The sequence below is a fragment of the Trachurus japonicus genome, chromosome 4 (genome assembly GCF_045865225.1).
Source record: "Trachurus japonicus isolate A0001 chromosome 4, Traja_1.0".
Lineage (NCBI taxonomy): Eukaryota > Metazoa > Chordata > Actinopteri > Carangiformes > Carangidae > Trachurus > Trachurus japonicus.
This window is the reverse complement of record NC_140910.1, coordinates 29058611-29080252: the sequence shown is the minus strand read 5'-3', so window position 1 is coordinate 29080252 and position 21642 is coordinate 29058611. Positions and strand designations below refer to the sequence as shown.

The 21642-nt window shown below is 38.8% G+C and overlaps 4 protein-coding genes across 4 annotated transcripts; 3 read left to right on the top strand and 1 right to left on the bottom strand.

Annotated features, from left to right (window-relative positions):
• Window positions 1-758: 758 nt before the first annotated feature.
• LOC146989149 (complement factor H-related protein 1-like) lies at window positions 759-4615 on the top strand. Its single transcript, XM_085775149.1, has 5 exons — window positions 759-960; window positions 1350-1508; window positions 2015-2194; window positions 2408-2593; window positions 4322-4615. Exons 1-5 carry the CDS (start codon window positions 774-776, stop codon window positions 4513-4515), a joined length of 906 nt encoding a protein of 301 aa, XP_085631275.1. The 5' UTR covers window positions 759-773; the 3' UTR covers window positions 4516-4615.
• Window positions 4616-5607: 992 nt separating this feature from the next.
• Window positions 5608-8578, top strand: LOC146989148 (complement factor H-related protein 1-like). The gene is made up of 5 exons (XM_085775151.1): window positions 5608-5809; window positions 6215-6373; window positions 7420-7599; window positions 7809-7994; window positions 8274-8578. Exons 1-5 carry the CDS (start codon window positions 5623-5625, stop codon window positions 8462-8464), a joined length of 903 nt encoding a protein of 300 aa, XP_085631277.1. The 5' UTR covers window positions 5608-5622; the 3' UTR covers window positions 8465-8578.
• Window positions 8579-10402: 1824 nt separating this feature from the next.
• On the top strand, window positions 10403-14801 carry LOC146989147 (complement factor H-like). The gene is made up of 8 exons (XM_085775155.1): window positions 10403-10588; window positions 10685-10864; window positions 10974-11079; window positions 11651-11728; window positions 12259-12284; window positions 12837-12995; window positions 13600-13779; window positions 14140-14801. Coding segments are annotated over exons 1-8 (801 nt in total). The 5' UTR covers window positions 10403-10518; the 3' UTR covers window positions 14142-14801.
• A 168-nt stretch (window positions 14802-14969) lies between these two features.
• On the bottom strand, window positions 14970-19577 carry gpx7 (glutathione peroxidase 7). The gene is made up of 3 exons (XM_085775119.1): window positions 19372-19577; window positions 16237-16498; window positions 14970-15926 (listed from the first exon to the last, which is right to left on the bottom strand). The coding sequence occupies exons 1-3, from the start codon at window positions 19504-19506 to the stop codon at window positions 15763-15765; spliced, it is 561 nt and encodes a 186-aa protein (XP_085631245.1). The 5' UTR covers window positions 19507-19577; the 3' UTR covers window positions 14970-15762.
• Window positions 19578-21642: the final 2065 nt, after the last annotated feature.

The window sequence follows — 21642 nt, the reverse complement described above, 5'->3', positions numbered from 1 at the left end:
CAATAAAGAGACGTCATCTTGTGGTTTGAGAATCACTGATTGATATTTTTCAACAATTTTTAACATTTTATTGACCAAACAAGTAATTGATTAATCATTTAAATATTCTACAGATGAATCGATAATGAAAATAATCGCAGTTGCAACCCTAATATTCAGCCATCTATTTTGGCATCTATTTTCAACCTTGACTCTATAAACTATAAACCAGATTCAAGAAACATTTTCTGAATCAAAAATACAATCATTGATATATTAGTGTATCAATGTATTGCATTTTTTGATTAATTAACCAGTTTAAAAAGCTAATGTTTTGTATTCAGAAACTGAGCCTTAAAACCATCCGTCAAGATTTCCTGTAACTTTGTGATGTCACAACAAAGCATCAAGCCTCGCACACTTGGACCCACCATCCAATCTGGCAGAATATTGTTTCTTTGACTGTTTTACCTGATATTTTATGTTTTTATTTACACTGACCTGATACCAGAGCTCCAGAGAGAAGCAGAAACCTACATTGAGATGGTTTCTGATTCTAAGAACCACAAATAAATCTTAATATGGATCAACACTTAAGATAAAACACAGGAAAAGTTTAGAACATGGACCTTGTGTGATATCGCCGCATTATGTAATAATGTAATACATTTTAGTAGTGCAGTAATAGTAGTAGGACATGAAATGGGTAATTTAGGAAAATCCAAATCCAACTCCTCTGGCTCCACAACGGAAATTCGAAAGTGTTGCAAACAGTTCATGTGTTGTTTGTTGCAATGCCGCATGTGACCCTGGAATCTCTCGGAAAGTCCGAGTTTCAAATGTCAGTGATCCCAGAGGAGATGAATGATCAGTACAAATACAATGGATTTCAGCTCTCAACAACTGTCAACATGAACTTGTCTTTTCTCCTTTTGTTTCTCCACCTGTGGAGCAACGCAGAGATTTCTGTGTCACAACATGGTAAGTTTTTTTTCTAGATATAGAGTAGAGATGCATGTAAACATCTTACATCTGTGTGGTATTAAATAATATTACAATTTCATTAATCACATTGGCTCATGAGTACTATAAAATGACCTTTACCACACTGAATACTTCTCAATAGTAAATCAAATTTTCTCTGTAATTCTATATTGAATAATCTGCTGTTTCTTATTTTAATGGGGTTCAATATTAAAATTGTGCCACCAACACCAAATGATACAGTCATTTAAAAAGTATTGCAGTCTGAACTCAGGTCTATCAGTGCATTTGTTTTTTTTCTTAATTTACCTGTATTTTTGTGTTACAAAGAGTTAATTAATCTACACCTGTTTCTCCTTAAAAAAACATTTTTTTTTGTCTCCTAGTATGTTCAAAGCTTCCAGATGTTCCTCATGCCAATGTTGAGTACAAAGAAGGAGACGTGATAAACTTCACTTGTGAATCTGGATATTCATCAGCTCAACCCTCCAAATACACGTGCACAAGTAACGGCTGGCTGACGCTCAGTCAGGGAAAATGCTTCTGTGAGTTTGATCTTTTTCTGTTTTTTCACCAGTGAATGAATGACAACTTGCTTTTGGGTGTCCTTTTGAGTTGGGAAGGGACTTCAAGGGGTCCAAGATTGTAGAGTTTACATATGCCATGTAGGCCATCAAGACCTCAGTTTCCCCGCAGGAAGAGCTTGATGAGGAGTCTAACTTCAGGAAGGACATCAGTGCTACTTTGTCCAGCATGCTGCAACCAATGGCTTGATGCCAAAAAGTGAGGCAGGCAACCAGTTGTTTCGCCGGGCACTAGGTTTCCTCCTCCCCCCTCTGCTGGTGCCATCACAATGACTTTCCCTATGAGGTCCAAACCTTAAAGGGATGGGTCAACATTTTGGAAAATTCTTCTTCCTGCTCTCAACGAAGGCGGACACATCATCTCTCTTTTCTTTATATATTTATAGCAAAATAGGTTACGTAATTCTCTAAAACAGCTCATGATGTCTGATGTTGTCTTTCTGTGTTGCTATGTTGTTGTCTTTTAGCATGTTCCACGCTGCCAGATGTACCTCATGCCCACGTTTCAGAAGAGACCAAAAAATCTGACTACCAACTGGGAGATGTGATACATTTCAATTGTGAATCTGGATATGCATCAAGCCCAGCCATCAAATATGTTTGCTCAACTGATGGCTGGCTGGCAGTTGGTCAGGGAACGTGCCAATGTAAGTTATTAGTTTTATAGTTTTTGTCAGCAGCTGAATGACTGTTAGGAGTTAAGATGAGAAGAAAAGAACAATTATGTAAAGTATTCTAGGTCTACAGTATTCTTGAACTGCAGGAGATTGAAGTCAAAAATCTGTGAAAATGAAATGACTGCAACATACTCACACCCAGCCTTGTACTCTGTCACTGACCATGTTCTGTAACACTTTTAGCTCCATCAGGGTCGGGATGTGGGAGGCCACCTGTTCTTCAAGGTGGAGACATCATGACGACTGCACAAAATGAGTACAGACACAATGAAAGGGTTGAATACACCTGCCTTAATCTCTACACTATGGAGGGTGGCCCCTTCAAAACATGCAAGAATGGGGAGTGGACTGGAGAGATGAGATGCCGCCGTAAGTTGCACAAAATAATAATGATAATAATAATAATAATAATGATAATAATAATAATAATAATAATAATAATAATAATAATAATAATAATAATAATAATCAGGGGTGCAAACTTGTCACCTTTCGGCGAAATTCGCCGTTTTGGATCCCAAGTTGGTCATTTGTGTGATTCGTGTAAATCCGCAATAAAAAAAAAATTGAGAGGGGGGGGGGGCGGCGAGGCGAGGCGAGCCGAGCCAATGCACCTGTCTCTTTAAGGCGCATGCAGCTTATCTGGATGACAGCGAGTGGTGGCAGCTCCTCTTCTGTCCAGCAATACACACCTGAAGCTTCAGTTTTAATACAGACTAACTAACGCGACTTTTTGAGCACGGCGAGTGAAAGAGTCGGAGCTAGAAGATGCGCCAGCAGCGTTGTATAGGTCTGCTCTGCTGTATGGGACCGCGTGTGTGTGATGATCGCGATCTCGGCCAATTAGCGATTAGCGCGTTTAGCATTTATTAGCTCCAGTGTCTCCCTCTTCTCTGGCGAGCGAGACTAGCTCCAGTGCGACCTGTTCAGCAGCAGCAGGAGGAGGAGGAGGTTGACTGACTGTGGCAGGACTCCTCTGCCTCTGTTTCACTTTATGTTGCTGGTAAATAATGTGGTTGTAAAAGTAGTAGGCTAAAGTTAAATTAATATTTTTTGTAAGAACCACAATTAATAAGTATAGGTTATATATTTCAATGAATATCTAATTGTTCTTTGCATTTGTTAGATAACTTTCTTTGCCCAATAAATTAAAACATGTTGGAACTATCAATGTCTCCTCTCTTGCAGCCAGAATCTCACCTACTTTTAACCTCAGACTGTCACAATGATGTATCAGATGTCAGACTGCCTCATTCTTAAAGTTTTAACCTGAATATACAAGACATGATTGATTTTACCAACGATCAAAGTATACGAAACCGAACCGTAAACCATGACCACAAAACCGTGAACCGAACTGTTTGCTTGAACATCTTTTAAGTACATATTGCCGCTTAATATGTTTTACGTAGACTATGGCATTTTTAAGCTTCATGTGTGTTATTGGACAGAAAGAGCAGCGCTACCTCGGAGCATAGCCTACGTACAGAAAACACATTTACATCAATAAATAAATGTTTCACAATGAACCAATCAGTCTGTATTAGATTTTATTTAGTTTGAAGGCAAGGTTTGCAAGGTTCATCTGATGGACATCAAGCGACAGATTCTCTAAGTTTTGCACACAGCACGCTCATGCTAAACCTGCATAGGCTGAAGACCCCCTTCACATGTTTCAAAACCAAACAAAGAGACAGATTGTGCAGGTTTAACAGGAGCAAAAGCTGTGCAAACCTGAGTAAATCTGGACCCTAGTCTCATGCTAAAATTGACTGTAAATTCACCTTTAAAGTTGGTTTTAAAAAAAATTTCCCCGGGGTAGCATGCCCCCGGACCCCCCTAGGGGGTCGGTATCTTGTCACCTTTTTTACCCCTGATGAGTTTGCACCCCTGAATAATAATAAGGCAACAAAAATCAACACATAGGGAAAGACACATGTAGTCTATGTAGCTAGTCCAACCTAAAGCTAGATTTACCTCCTAATCTTAGATGTATATATTTGATTGATTGTTTTTTATTAATGAGACTGAGCAATATACAGTGTGCTGTACAGTCATGACATTCAGAAACTGCTGTGTGTCTGTCATCTTTTGCAGAACCCTGCACTGTGGATGAAGAACTCATGAACGCTCGTAATATTGAGTTCAGATTTTCTCATAAAGATAAGTTGTATGCACCCCATGGTGCGCCAATCGAGTTCAGTTGTACCAGAGGAAGTAGACATGATGGCAGAGTGGCAATGCGCCAGACGTGTAATGATGGTGTGATTGAACTGCCAAACTGCATTTAAAGAGCTTTAGTGAACTGAAAGTGACAAATATGAGTGATTGATGATTAACAGGGCAAGGGGTGTGTGTGGTCTTTTTCTTAATAAAACACATGTTCAATCACTCTGTTTTATACCTTTATACTTAGTTCTTCTTTATGAAAACTAAGCTGTCTTGCTACCATTTATGTTAACTGTATAGTTCCTGAGTGGAAATGTGTTTTATAAAAATAAACTTGATTTACCTGATTGGTTATTGTGGCAGAATATGGTTTCTTTGACTGTTTTACCTGATATTTGATGTTTTTATCGGATCACTCAGAGGAACATCAGCCAATCAGAAGAGAGACTCAGAGTCTCCTCTCTTCTGATTGGCTGACACTGACCTGATACCAGAGCTCCAGAGAGAAGCTGAAACCTACACTGAGATGGTTTTTGGTTCTCAGAACCACAAATAATGGACCTTGTAGTGCCACATTATGTGATTATGTAATAATGTAATACATTTTAGTAGTACAGTAATTGTAGTAGGACATGAAATGGGTAATTTAAAGCAGAAGTAAGTGGTCCGGTCGTTTTGGCTAATGCTGCGTTCCAGGCAGGCTTTTGAAATCGTAAATTACAGCTTCAAGTCACAACTTACGACTTTGTAGCGTTTCAGGCAACCCACTCGTGTTTTTCCGACCTGTTTTACCGGTGAAAGTCACTATAACGGCCACTCGTATCCGACCGGTGAACTCGTACCAGATCGAACTGGTACGACTTCACGGTCGGAAAAATACGAGTTTCCTTGAACGCACCATAACAGTCCTCGTCCCTACGTCGCCACATTCACGGCGTTCCTTGGCTGCACACACAGCCCTGCATGCCGTTCTCTCTCCTCATTGGATAAAAACTGTAGGATACGATAAATGTTTTCTCTTCGGCTCAGAGCAGAGCAGAGGGACTGAGAGACCCGTGTTTCGGTCCAAACACTCTATGTAAGTGATTGCTGTCGGAAGATATAACTATTTAAGACTTATATTAACACAAATATATCACTTACTTCTGCTTTAATTAAAAATCCAACTCCTCTGGCTCCACAACAGAAATTCTGAAGTGTTGCAAACAGTTCATGTGTTGTTTGTTGCAATGCCGCATGTGACCCTGGAATCTCTCGGAAAGTCCAAGTTACAAATGTCAGTGAACCTGGAGGAGATGAATGATCAGTACAAATACACTGGATTTCAGCTCTCAACAACTGTCAACATGAACTTGTCTTTTCTCCTTTTGTTTCTCCACCTGTGGAGCAACGCAGAAATTTCTGTGTCACAACACGGTAAGTTTTTGTTCTAGATATACAGTAGAGATGCATGTAAATATCTTACATCTGTGTGGTATTAAATAATATTACAATTTCATTAATCACATTGGCTCATGAGTACTATAAAAGGACCTTTACCACGCTGAATACTTCTCAATAGTAAATCAAATTTTCTCTGTAATTCTATATTGAATGCTGTTTCTTATTTTAATGGGGTTCAATATTAAAATTGTACCACCAAGAGATCAAATGATACAGTCATTTAAAAAGTATTGCAGTCTGAACTCAGGTCTATCAGTGCATTTGTTTGTTTTCTTAATTAATTTACCTGTATTTTTTGTGTTACAAAGATTTAATTAATCTACACCTGTTTCTCCTTTAAAAAAAAATACATACTGTATATATATTTTTGTCTCCTAGTATGTTCAAAGCTTCCAGATGTTCCTCATGCCAATGTCGAGTACAAAGAAGGAGACGTGATAAACTTCACTTGTGAATCTGGATATTCATCAGCTCAACCCTCCAAATACATGTGCACAAGTAACGGCTGGCTGACCATCAGTCAGGGAAAATGCTTCTGTGAGTTTGATTCTGTTTTTTCACCAGTGACTGAATGACAACTTGTTTTTGGGTGTCCTTTTGAGTTGGGAAGGGACTTCAAGGGGTCCAAGATTGTACATATGCCATGTAGGCTGGAAGACCTCAGTTTCCCCCAGGAAGAGCTTGATGAGGAGTCTAACTTCAGGAAGGACATCAGTGCTACTTTGTTCAGCATGCTGCAGCCAATGGCTTGATGCCAATAAGTGAGGCAGGCAACCTGTTGTTTCGCCGGGCACTAGGTCTCCTCCTCCCCCCTCGGCTGGTACTCTCACAATGACTTTCCCTATGAGGTCCAAACCTTAAAGGGATAGTTCAACATTTTGGCAAATTCCCTCATTGCCATAATCCCTATCGTAGGTTAAGTACCAACTTTTAATTGTATAGGTGCATGTTGTTTTGAGATCTGCGGGGCAGAGACACGAGCTGCTCAGTTAACACAATGGAAGTGAACAGTAGTACAGGTCCCCTGTCCCTCATGAAACTCATAAAAAAAGACAATCCAACAACTCAACTCCAAAACGCTCTTGTGGACGAGTTGTGACCTGCACATTCACCACACTATGAAATAATCATGTAACATTACGTAACGGAGTTGTTTTTGAGGCAAATGTGTAGCCAGAACTACATTCCAGACGCAGCTGCTGATTTCAAAAGCAAAAGTAGTTCAGAGTATTTGCTTTGTGTACTGTAATGTTACATACGTAATTATACATGATTATTTCATAGCCTGAGCTGGGCTATAAAGTTGTGTTGGAGAATTTGAACATGTGGTGAGGGCCAGGAGTAGTTCTGTAATTAAAGGGATTCTGGGATTCTACTTTAATGATGGTGTTATTACAACAGGCTGTCTGAAGTTTTCAGTTCAAGTGGCCTACTTCAATATTTGTTTCCATGAAGCTACAGCATCTAGGCCTATGTATCTAAGAGCAAATGTTTTTCTTGACATATCAAAACAGAATAATTCTCTAAAATAGCTCATGATGTCTGATGTTCTCTTTCTGTGTTGCTATGTTGTTGTCTTTTAGCATGTTCCACGCTGCCAGATGTACCTCATGCCCACGTTTCAGAAGAGACCAAAAAATCTGACTACCAAGTGGGAGATGTGATACATTTCAATTGTGAATCTGGATATGCATCAACTGCAACCATCCATTATTTATGCTCAAGTGATGGCTGGGTGGCAGTTGGTCAGGGAATGTGCCAACGTAAGTTATTAGTTTTATAGTTTTTGTCAGTAGCTGAATGACTGTTAGGAGTTATGATGAGAAGAAAAGAAGAATTATGTCATAGTAAAGTATTTTAGGTCTACAGTATTCTTTAACTGCAGGAGATTTAAGTCAAAAATCTGTGAAAATGAAATGACTGCAACCAGCCTTGTACTCTGTCACTGACCATGTTCTGTGAACTCTTTTAGGTCCTCCAGGGTCGGGGTGTGGGAAACCACCTCCTCTTCAAGATGGAGACATCACAACTATTGCAAAAACTGGTTACAGGCACAATGAAAGGGTTGAATACACCTGCCTTAATCTCTACACTATGGAGGGTGGCCCCTTCAAAACATGCGAAAATGGGGAGTGGACTGGAGAGATGAGATGCCTCCGTAAGTTGTACTAAATAATAATAATAATAATAATAATAATAATAAGGCAACAAAAATCAACACATAGGGACAGACACATAGTCTATCATATGAAAGGCAGCTGTGAGCTATCCATAGCTAGTCTAACCTAAAGCTAGATTTACCTCCTAATTTTAGATGTATATATTTGATTGATTGTTTTCATTGTTAAGATTTTTTTCTAACTGAGACTAAGCAATATACAGTGTGCTGTACAGTCATGACATTCAGAAGCTGCTGTGTGTCTGTCATCTTTTGCAGAACCCTGCACTGTGGATGAAGAACTCATGAACGCTCGTAATATTGATTTCAGATTTTCTTACAAAGAGAAGTTGTATGTAACCCATGGTCAGTCAACCGAGTTCAGGTGTACCAGAGGAAGACATGATGGCAGAGTGGCAATGCGCCAGATGTGTAATAATGGTGTGATTGACCTGCCAAACTGCGTTTAAAGAGCTTTAGTGAACTGAAAGTGACAAATATGAGTTGTTTGAACAAATATGTACATGATTAACAGGGCAAGGGGTGTGTGTGGTCTTTTCCTGAATAAAACATGTGTTCAATCACTCTTACCTATACCTTTAAATACTGTAGTGTATTATACTCCTTAGTGTTCTTAACTTTAATATCTTGTTATCATCATCATGTATTCTTCTTTGTATGTATGTGTGCCTTGTTTGGAACTGAAGGAGTGTGTGGACAGATGCTCTACTCCATGGGTTCCATAATTTGCTTAGAAGTCATTTGACCTAATGGGATATACTGTATGGTTCAATATGACTGAATGATCCTGTTGTCTTCTCTAATGGGAAAGAGACATGAGAAACAGGGCATTGGGTTCGTTCTAGCCTAAAAGTTAAAAGGTCAAGGGCCATCTGGACGGGAGGATCCTCTCTGGCTGGAGATGGGGGAGTCAGAAAAGGTATATAAGTCAGAGCTCTGGGCCAGTCGCGAGAACTTCTCACATTGACAATAGAGATGTTCCAGGATTCGGCATTTTTCGTACACTCTTCTTCTTCTTGTTAATAAACTTGTTTTTTGAATACAAGCGAAGACGTGTCAGCGGTGATCCCTTCTTTTCATCAACACATCAATATACCACAATACCTAAATGCCTAAATACCTTTATACTTAGAGTTCTTCTTTATGAAAACTAAGCTGTTGTGAAAACAGACTGCAGCTCTCAGCTTTCTACCATTTATGTAATCTATATAGTTCCTGAGTGGAAATGTGTTTAATAAAAATAAACTTGATTTACCTGATTGTGGTTATTACTACCTACTAGGATCCTTGCTGTGTTATAAACCTAGTATAGAAGAATACTGCCTAGGGGAGAAACAAGACTTTTAGAAGCTATTGGGGAATGATACCCGGTTAGTTTCTAGAAGATTAAAAATCCAGGAAAGTGACGGACCCTGCGTATAGGCCCAGGTAAGACTTGCTCATTCAGGGAGACATTTTGGTGCAGAAATGACTAATTGAAGACCAAGCATGGTTTGTTGTTGTGGCACACAAGTTGACGCTTCTGCAGACTGTTCAGGCTGAAGCTTCTTAATGTACCCAGCCTTGATGAGTTTGCTGATCTCAGCTAGGTAGATAACTGCTTCCTCTGGTTCCTTCTTGAGTCGCTTCTCTGTGGCCCTCAGATGAGCCATGACTGAATGTGTGGAACTGTTGAGCTTGGTTGCTCCTAGTCCTAATTGTCCCAGGGAACCCTCGGGAGGTTGCATACTAGTGGACTCCTGGTCCTCACGAGAGCAGACGACCATTTCTTCATTTCGGAAGTTAAGACAACAAGTTGCCATAACCTCTCGACATGAGATCATCTGGACTGTACTGGTGAATGAGGTGAAAAGACACTGTTGCACTGACGTTTGCTCTGGCCTTTCTGCACCTTGCAGGGTCCGTCCTAGGGCGGTGTGGATGGATGGCTATGGGTCCACCGTTGGATCCTCTGTGGGATGACTTGGTGGCTGTATGAGGTGCATGTAATCTGAGCCAAGCAACACTATATTCCATATTGTAGAATGACTTCAGTGGTATTCTTTGCAGGTGAGCATGTTGTTTTTGAAGCATCTGTACAAAGGGTAGGTTTGCTCCACTATATCTAGACCTGCCAAATTGTTTTAAGGAATGCTCACACCACTGATCTTCAACTGGCAAAGAGATCTGCTTATTTTTTTTAGCAGAGTCTGAGCTGACTCATTGAAATTCAGTGCATCTTGTTTGCTTAATTGATTGACGCAAATGATTGCCAGGAAAGAAAACAAAACTTTTACGGGAATCGAGCACATTTTTTTTATAAGGTTTTGTTTGCAGTCGCTTCCTTGTCTGTTCCCGTTCTGTTCCCAGTCAGTCTAAGGTTATATTTAGAGACTGCATGGAAGAGACTTGCGTAAACCATTGAGAAATCTCCTGTTGCCTGTCAGTCCACAGCTCCACCTATAACAGTGTTTCGGTCTCCAGTTTATTCTTCTGTTTTGCAGTTCAGGGCAATGAAGACACAATGGACATAATAACCCGAAGCTGTGTCCTATTTCTGTGGCTGCATACACTCCCCTTTGTGAAAAGTGACGGTAAGACCAAGTATTTCAAGTTATTTGTATAATTTAATCAACTGAATATTTGAATATAACAGCAATTTCCTATTTATTTTGTGTGCTATCTCACAGGTTGTACACTTCAGGCCTTTTTGGAGGATGAGGACCTGAATGATGGCAATTTTAACACAGTTGGCCTGAAGCGCAGCTACCCTGCTGGAGAAGAAGTGAGAGTGGGCTGTAGAGCTGGTTACTCTGGCTTCTTCAAAATACAATGTCTGGGAGGTGGTCGATGGTATTCTGCAATACAATGTATTATTATCATTATGGGAAGAAGCATTTGTTCCAATACTGCAGTTTGGGTCATTGTATGTTACTGTAATATATTCTCTAATGTTTTCTCTCATTCATATGTCTTAAGCTAAATCATGTGGTCACCCTGGCGATGTACCAAATGCAGATTTCGCTCTGGACCGCGGTGAAGATTATGTTTTTGGGTCACGGGTTACATACACCTGTCACGAAGGGTATGGAAATATATATAAACATAGATCAATGCAGTTTATTTTTCTTAGTGATGTCCCAAACTTCCCAAATAGAACACTCGGCATATTTAAGAGGTTTCATTTGTTTTTATTGTATTGGCCATTAATCATCATTATGCTCTATAAACCATAGAATAGAGCCATCATAAGAAGATTTAGGTCATTTACATATTAGAGTTGAAGTTCTCAGGAAATATATCGACACTATGCCAGAGAAATGTGCTACTGTAATTGCTGCAAAATGTGGACATATCAAACATTGAAGTTAAAAGCGGATAAAAACAGTGGGACTCACTTCATCTAACTGTGCTCAGACTAGCAATCATTTCATGAACATTATGAAATAAAATCATGTTTTGGAAGGAAAAAAGTTCAGGTATTTTCAGATCTGTCAGCTGTTCTAATAATTTTGTCTATTTAGTCTATTTCTGTGCTTTTTCACCTTATACCATATCCCTGCAGTTTATTGAACATAAAAATATGTGCAGTTTCAATTTGGCTTCTCTTCGTAAGACGTTTCTATTATTCATTCTCTACATTGTCCTTGCTTCAGTTATCGCATGGTCAGTCGCAGCAATATCCGCAATTGCGTGGAAAGTGGTTGGGATGGTGTCATTCCTGTCTGTGAAGATACGAACTGAAATGAAGGATCTTGTTCACACACAGTGGAAACTGTCAAATTGTGTCTATTTCTTCGTGTCGTTTACACCCATGGGCACTGTGCCTGGGGTTAAAGTAGATTGCAACGACCCAGAAAGGTGTATTAACATCTTTAGTTCACATAAACAAATCTAAAAGTCAAAGTCGGACATGTGGCCGGAAATCTCATGTCTTGCTCCTTGAATCATAAAAATGTAGGCAGGGAACATAATGTAGGCAGCAATTAGTTACGGTGAGTTTGAGTTTCAATGCCAATAAGAAAAAAAACAACAAACTTGAAATGATCTGGCTGAGAACACGTTATAATATGGAACAAATGTGTAAATTGAATGTCAATAGAGAAATTCTGAAGTTTAAAGTGGTGCAAAAAGTTCATGTTAGTGTCCCTGTGATCCCGGAGGAGATGAGTGATCAGTACAAATACACTGGATTTTACCTCTCAACTGTCAGCACGAACTTGTCTTTTCTCCTTTTGTTTTTCCACCTGTGGGGCAACGCATAAATTTCTGTGTCACAAGAACAACACGGTAAGTTCTTCTTTTTTTTTCTAGATATGGAGATGCATGTAAATATCTGGCATCTGTGTGGTATTAAATAAAATTACAATTTCATTATTACATGGAAATCAAAGCCACAACAGAAGCTAATCATTGGCTCTAAGTCGTTTAATTCTTTAATGACTTAGAATAATCTGCTGTTTCTTTCTCAAGTTTTTATTTATTTATAAACAGACAGTATTGTTTTTAGTTACAAGACAGCCCATGATAAATGCTCATATTTAAAACAACCAACCTAAACATTCAAAAATTATATTCACATCAGTGCAGGCAGGTGTGGCACACTACAATAGGGATCAGTATTGAATACTGTACCAAGTTTGTGAACAGATTAGTCATTTGTTAAAAGTAGCCTATTGCAGTGCGTTTGTTTGTTTTCTTAATTCATTTACCAGTAATTATTTTTATGTTACAAATGTACCCCCTGGCCATTTAAACATGCAATATGGTTTAGCTAATTTATGTGAAGATAATGTGTCAGAGTACTGTGCAGTTATCTTTAGAATAATGTTTGTCTTCTAGCATGTTCAAAGCTTCCAGATGTTCCTCATGCCAATGTCAAGTACAAAGAAAGAGACGTGATAGACTTCAGTTGTGAACCTGGATATTCATCAGTTCAACCCTCCAAATACATGTGCACAGGTAACGGCTGGCTGACCATCAGTCAGGGAAAATGCTTCAGTGAGTGCAATGTTTTTCTGTCCCAATTTGTCACCAGTGACTGAATGACAACTGGTTTTTGGATGTCCTTTTGAGTTGGGAAGGGACTTCAAGGGGTCCAAGATTGTAGGGATTATAAATTTTATATGCCATGTACTGTAGGCTACGAAGACCTCAGTTTCCCCCAGGAAGAGCTTGATGAGGAGTCTAACTTCAGGAAGGACATCAGTGCTACTTTGTTCAGCATGCTGTGACTGCAACTTGAACCAAGAACAGAGAAAACAATGGCTTGATGCCAATAGGTGAAGCAGGCAATCTGTTATTTCGCCAGCCACTAGGTCTCCTCCTCCCCCCTTTGCTAGTACCATCACAATGACTTTCCCTATAAGATCCAAACCTTGAGTAGACCGAACTGCTGCATCTTCCTGAGAGGGTATAGCGGTGTAAAAAGTGCAATGTAAGGACAGTGATTCTACTTCAAGAGGTCCTACTTCAACATTTGTTTCCATGAGCCTACAGCATGTACGTATGTAACTAGCAAATGTTTTTCTTGATATATTTATAGTTAATTCTCTAAAACAGCTCATAATGTCTGATGTTGTCTTTCTTTGTTGTTGTCTTTTAGCATGTTCCACACTGCCAGATGTACCTCATGCCCACGTTACTGAAGAAACCAAAAAATCTGTATACCCACTGGGAGATGTGATACAGTTCAGTTGTGAATCTGGATATGCATCAACTGAAACCATCAAATATGTTTGCTCAACTGATGGCTGGCTGGTAGTCGGTCAGGGAACGTGCCAATGTAAGTTATTAGTTTTGTAGCTTCTGTCAGCAGCTGAATGACTACTGTTAAGAATTCAGACGAGAAGAAAAGAAGAATTATGTCATAGTAAAGTTGAAACTATACTACAATTATTGTATCATGTGAAAGGCAGCTGGGAGCTATCCATAGCTAGTCTAACCTAAAGCTAGATTTACCTCCTAATTTTAGATGTATATATTTGATTGATTGATTTATTGATTGATTGATTGATTGATTGATTGATTGATTGATTGATACCTTTGTTAAGATTTTTTATTTATTTAACTAGCAGTATATACAGTGTGCTGTAAGTCATTCCTGACATTGAGAAACCTGCTGTGTGTCTGTCATCTTTTGCAGAACCCTGCACTGTGGATGAAGAACACATGAACGCTCGTAGATAAAAGATGTTGTATGCAACCAGTGAAGTAATTGAGTTCAGGTGTAGCCTACCTACCAGAGGAAGACATGATCACAGATTGGCAATGCGCCAGACATGTAATGATGGTGTGATTGACCTGCCAACTTGTTTTTACTGAGCTTTAGTGAAGTGACAGCGACAAATTATGAGTTGTTTGAACAAATATGTGTGATTAACAGGGCGAGGGGTGTGTGTGGTCTTTTCCTGAACAAAACATGTGTTCAATCACTCTGTTTTATACCTTTATACTTGGAGTTCTTCTTTATGAAAACTAAGCTGTTGTAAAAACAGTCTGCAGCGTTCAGCTTGCTCCCATTTATGTAATCTATATAATTCCTGAGTGGAAATATGTTTAATAAAAATAAACTTGATTTACCTGATTGTGGTTATTACTACCTGCCTACTGGGATTGCCACTTAGTCATCCTTGCTGTATCATAAACCTAGAAGAATGCTGCCATTACTTATTAACTATTTGTAAGACTTGCATTGACAAAAAGCCAAGTATCGGAAAAAACTCCCCACAAAAATTAAATAACATCTCATTGAAATGTACAATTTAGTTGTGTTGCTCAACCTTGAACAAGTAAACACTATTGCAACAAGAAAGCTCTGCTGTTTATATTGTTGTGTTTGTCTGCCTGGCAAAAATGGGAACTTGCACAATCCCTAAGGTTTTTAGATATGCATCTGTCCTCACATGAAATAAAATTAAATCTTCACAGATTGACATTAGCCTACTAAAGTAAAGGAAACAAAGCATTGTAGCATAAACTTTATCACAGTAAACTTTTATTCCACAAATCAGAATGGATAAAAAAAGCCAAACACACAATCCACATGACAAATAAATGGGGAAACACAAACTCTTTGGCTTAACGGCAGCCTCAAATGTCTCACGCCTGTCGCCTAATACAAAACTTGACATTGACTTTAAAGGTCCCATATTGTGTAACTGTAGATGTCCATGTGTAGTGTGATTATAAAGCAGCTCTAGATTCTATGTTAATATTGTAAAAGTGTCAAAGCTTCAGTCCACAGAGAAATGCACACAGCCTGTATTCAGAAACTGAGCCTTAAAACCAGCCGTCAGGACTTCCTGTGACTTTGTGATGTCACAACAAAGCTGTTCCCAATCTCAGCCATGCCCAAAGCCCCGCCCACTTGGACCCTCCATCCAACCGCAGAAAGATTTGATTTGTTCAGCTGATATCTACTACATTTTTATGACATCACTCAGAAAATAGTCAGCCAATCAGATGAGAGAGATGCTCACAGCCTCCTCTCTTCTGATTGGCTGACACCGACCTATTGTTTAGAGAGCTGCAGAGAGAGGCCTGAGAAACATAAAATATGGGACCTTTAAACACATAGTGGTGTTTCATCAGTGCTTTCAGACAGCAAATATAATTTGCTTTAACTACTTGAATTGAATTGAATGGTTTATTCTAACTCAGATTGTACAAGCAACATGTGTTCAGTTTATCCCTTTGGCTCATGTGCCAGTGAATTGAAATCTCATACTGCAGACGGCTGTGTGGTGAATGCTCTTGCGAGGCGAGGTTAAAGCTCCTCTTTCTTCTTTAAGATGATCTGCCGCACCATTTCAGCTATTTTTGGACGGATTTCTTTGACAGAAACCTTTGGTCCCCATGCGTCCACCACTTTGCCGTTTACATCAATGAGATACTTCCAAAAATTCCAGTCAGGCTCCTGCCCAGAGGACTCTGCAGAAAAGAGAAGGAGAAGAAAGACGACTTAAAAACATTGATTCAAATTAATGCTGCTGCAGTGTTTTCCATTTGGACTCACCACCTAGAAATAAACCCATCTTCTTTCATTCTTTTTTTTTTTGACGTGCTATCCCACAACACTTTGCAAATTGATTCTCAACAAACCTCTTCCTTTTATTTTACACATTTTTAATTTATCAGTTGTGAATTTGTTTATTTCTATACTTGTATTTTTCATATTTTTATGTACATTGTTGAGCTTGTGAAGAAATAGTGTCCAGTTTAAGAGTAAAAACAAACTTACCAACAAGGTACTTGTAGACGTTGTTGGCTCCAGTCCCGACCACAGCGATTTTGCTGAACAGAGGGAAGGAGACTCCGTAGACTCTGCGCACGAAGCTGTCGATCTCCTTGTCGCTGCCGGGCTCCTGCTGCCCAAACTGGTTGCAGGGGAACGCGAGCACATTGAAGTGATACGGCCCAAAGTCCCGCTGGAGTTTCTGCAGGTCTTTGTAGTGCTCCTCAGTGAAGCCACATTCACTGGCCACGTTCACCACCAGGGACACCTGAAGCCACATTTTGTCACTTTAAGTACACATTTTAGTCATACTTCTCTTTCACAGCTAGCTTAAAGGGATAGTTCAACATTTTGGCAAATTGGCCCATTGCCATAATCGCTATAGTCATAGCAGTAGGTTCATTACCTTTAATTGTAGGTGTAAGCTATTTTCAGTACGGCGGAGCGCAGCAGCTGGCTGCTCAGAGCTACACTATGGAGGCTAACGGAATTTCTTGGTTTCCCTCATTAAACTCATCAAATTCAACATCCCAAAACTCCACAGCGCTTTTGTAGACAAGTTGTGACCTGCACAACCACCACGCTATGAGATAATGACGGAACGATACGAAACGGAGCCGTTTTCGAGGTAAATTCATACAAAACCGCTGATGCGCGTTGCGTTCAGGGACAGTTTTTCAGCAAGCAGTCTCCGTATTTTCCCTGAATTTACCTCGAAAACGGCTCCGTTTCGTATCGTTCCGTCATTATCTCATAGCGTGGTGGTTGTGCAGGTCACAACTTGTCTACAAAAGCGCTGTGGAGTTTTGGGATGTTGAATTTGATGAGTTTAATGAGGGAAACCAAGAAATTCCGTTAGCCTCCATAGCGTAGCTCTGAGCAGCCAGCTGCTGCGCTCCGCCGTACTGAAAATAGCTTACACCTACAATTAAAGGTAATGAACCTACTGCTATGACTATAGCGATTATGGCAATGGGCCAATTTGCCAAAATGTTGAACTATCCCTTTAACCATTGTAGGAAAAAACAAGATATTTTAATCAAGTTATTAACTGATCTTAAATCAATTAAGAATCCAAATGCCTAGTTTTGTTCAACCAGCAATTTAAAACTTGACTATTTTTCATTTACATTGATATAACTAGTGTGTCTGCATTTAAAATGGGCTTAAAAAATAAATCATCTATATTTTTTGACACATTTTGTGTTTGACTATTAAACAAATCACTCAGCATGTAACGGCACAGGCGACCATGTGACAAAGCTTTCATCAGAGGTCCCATATCTGATCAGATCACTGCCTTTCACATATTTTCATCCGACATGTTAGTGATCAGATCCACAGCACAGACTCAGGTGAACATGTTAGTGCAGATAACTACATGCTGCTACAGCTTCATGCTTCATGTTTCAGTTGGGGAGAGTTTGTGCAGAAGTAAGAACATGCATCTTTAATTTCATTTACCCCTGATGATCCCATCATCTAGTGCTGACATCTAGTGTCACAATGATGCAACTGCAATTCAGGCAGTTCCATTAAATGATTCATAAATTGTGTAAATTATACAAAAACCTAACTAGAAGCCAGACTGTAAACTAAATACAAAACTCTGATAGTTACTCAGTGGTTGAGATGTTTTTAGATTCTTCTTATTGATATTAACAGTTCCAAGAAAAGTGAAAGTTTATCTTTTTTTGTTTATAAGACATTCAGGCAGCATAAAGAAAGTCTGTTAGTGTTCGTGTTAAACAGAACTAAAATATCAAGGTAAATTACCTCTGTTCTGCTCTGCTTTATTTATCTTTTGATGTGAACTGTGATGAACACTGAAAGATACAGCCAGTGAATTACTGTAATTTTATTATGTGTATCAAGCACCAGTAAAACACTGGGTGATTCACCACAACAGCTTTTGTTAATGAGTGAAATGACTGGTTGTTCTCCTTCATTTGTTGTTTAATTAGACAGTAAAAAATAGTGAAAATATACGCACATCCCTTGCTTGGGGTGCTGGGCCAAATGGACAGTAGAAAATAGAAAAAATAGCCCGCACAACCTCGTTTTTGCTCCAGAATATTTTACTGACACTAGTGTCAGTAAAATATTCTGGAGCATTCTGGAGCAAAAACGAGGTCCTGGAGCAAAAACGAGGTTGTGCGGGCTATTTTTTCTATTTTCTTTTAATTAGACAGTAAAAATAGAAAAGGTTGTGACGAAAGTTTGTTATCAAGTGGTGATTTTCATATGGACAAATGAAACTCATAAGTTCACTCTTTCTATCATCTGGTTTTCTTCTTTTGTATCCACCAACCAGAGTGTCTGTGTCAGTGTTTTTTCTTATTCATACAACAAAAGGCTTATTATAACATGTTATAAATGTCTTATAAATACTTAATTATCCATGGTTTATAGATTTACTACAAGACATGCCTGCCCTACCCATTATCTCTTTAATTCATTACAGTCAAAACTTCAGAGTTCAGACTTATTATGATATAACTATTTAACTTGGAGGCTACATAGTGTAGCAACCCGTTGACCTTTCCTCCAGCTCTCCAACAGTGGATAAGATGTCAAACTGTGCATTAACATAACTGATGTGTCTGCTGGAGGGAGTTCAATGTCGTTTCATTTCTTTATAAATCATCAGTTAATTATGCATTCACCATAATTTAAGTTATTGATCAAGCCTGGTATGAATGCTGCCTTGTCAGAAAGTGATACCCAAGTATTAAAGAAATAATCATAGATTTTTGTATGTAGCCTACAATATTAATCAAATCTGGAGTAGTTTCCGGTGATATAGACAGATCAAGTCTGATCTGCTGATCCGTACCTTGTTTGAATGAGCACTGTGTGAAGCAGCAGCAGCAGCAGCTCTGCAGGCCTCTTGCCACGTAGGCCAGCAGGGCTACATGATGGGACATCCCATGCAGGATATGCAGATCTACTGTGTTAGTAACATCCACAAACATGACGTGGGGAAGGAGACGTGAAGAAATCATCAAACATTCCCATGCAAATGTTCATTCATGCAGAAGGCCGACATGCAGACACGGTGCTGGGTGTTGTTAAAGTCTCCGTGGAAGCATCAGCGACCGGTGTGAACGGTTGTTCTCAGCTGTTGAGAGATGGACTTACCGAGCCCCGGTATTTCTCCAGGGACACTAACTTCCCTCTGCTGTTCACCACTTTGAAAGTATAAAAGTCTTTCTGTTTGCCCTCGCTGAGGCTCAGTAAAGTCACCAACAACACGGCGACGACTCCGGGAAGCATCTCTGCACACTCACTCTGACCGCCGACACAGCAGCAACAGCGGGGAAACTTCTGCAAACTCCTCCGGTAGTTTCCAGTTCTCCAGTAAAGTTAAAGTAACTTAGACACACAGGACAACACTTCCGGGACCGGTCGTCACTTACAAAATAAAAGCCTTGATGTTGATGCATTTTTGCTTCCAAATTCCCATTTGACATGACAGAAGTGAAGCGATCAATCAATCAATCAATCAATCAATCAATCAATCAATCAATCAATCAATCAATCAATCAATCAATCAATCAATCAATCAATCAATCAATCAATCAATCAATCAATCAACCAATCAATCAATCAATCAATCAATCAATTAGTTGAATAAAGATAAGTTGTTGATTAATCATTTTAGTCTTTTTAAAAAAAATAAATGTCAGTGAGCTAGTTTTAGGTTTTCTGCTATTGTAAACTCAATTTGTTTTTTGACAGTTGTTTAAATATTTTCTCGTGAGCAGCCATACTTAATCAATAAACCACAGACAGTAGCTATAGACTTTAATGGTCATCTTCAAATTTGATGGTTGGACTGAACCTGTTTAGTAGGTTATTATGGCAATATGACAGTCTGATAAAATGTGTGCCATGTTTGGCTAAGATGAAAGAGGAAACAGTCAAAACAAATCTGACAATGAGATATTTGACCTTGAACTGAAGCATGACATTGAAATAAAATATAGTTTAATTCGTCTGTGCAATTCTCAAGCTTTTATTTTGAAGGCGTTTTGGATGGAGATGAATTGGAAGTGGAACAAAAACTTTTCCACCTCTTACTCTCAGCTCATTAGGCTGATGAAAGCATGCACACCATGGCCTACTTTTTCCTAGAATTAAAAACAAAAACACAAATGAACACAGTCCTAAAACAGAGCAAAATCCTGTGAATGCTCTTCCTCTCTGAGAGAAGTTTACACAAACTGGGTCTCATTAGTGTGACTTTCCCAGCCAGAGTAATTACACAGACTTAAGACAAGAGTATTTTGGTTACATCTTGTGTTTGGGAATTTTAGCCCAAGTCTGGATGAATGGCCTACATACTGTTTGCCAATGAAGTGGTCCTCAGAGAGCTATTATACTACTTTTTGTGTGTTGTATGACCCTTTATCCAGAATATTTTTTTTTCAAAGACTTTGTCATGATACAGGACATTTAAAAAACAACAACAAATAGCTGCGTTTATCCTTATGCACAAAATAAAAGTCTAGATACTAATTGATGTTAGACAAAACATGACTTATCTCAAACTTTAAAATATGTTTTCTGCCATTTCCATCAGATCTGGTGTAGATGTATGAAGAGAAAAGAGATAACTACTATTAGTGGACTGCTTTTCATTCCCCCTTGAGAGCTAAAGTTATTGATTAATTATTCATATAGCATAAAACAGCAATGTGTGAAGGGTAATAGATATAATATTTTGTAAACATACGTTTTGGTAAATAAAACATATCAGAAAAAAGTGGTTACTTGTGGAAAGAAAGAAAGAAAGAAAGAAAGAAAGAAAGAAAGAAAGAAAGAAAAGACAGTCACAGTCAAAACAGCAATGTGGATAATAATAAATATATTATTTTGTAAACATAGGCTAAGTTTTGGTAAATAAAACATATCAGAAAACCAGTTGTTGCTTGTGGAAAGAGCACAGTCACAGTCAAAACAACATGTGTTGATGGGTAGGCTAATAAAATATTTCGTAAACATAAATTTTGATAAATAAAACATCAGAAACAAGTTGTTGCTTGTGGAAAGAAAGAAAGAAAGAAAGAAAGAAAGAAAGAAAGAAAGAAAGAAAGAAAGAAAGATTTTTTTTTTTTTAGTTTTAACACAACTTTTATTTAGGCTACTAGGCTTAGGCTACTTTGCTATTTCACAACTTTTCTGTCAATGGGCACATGAAACATAATCAATAACACATTAAAAATAGCGATGTGTAGAAGGGTAATAAATACAATATTTAGAAAGAAAGAAAGAAAGAAAGAAAGAAAGAAAGAAAGAAAGAAAGAAAAGGACAGTCACTTAAGATTCCGGAGGGTACGTGAACGCAGCTCGCCGCACGCCCCTCTTCTCCTCTTCATCATCATCACACTGGCACTCCCACAATGCAGC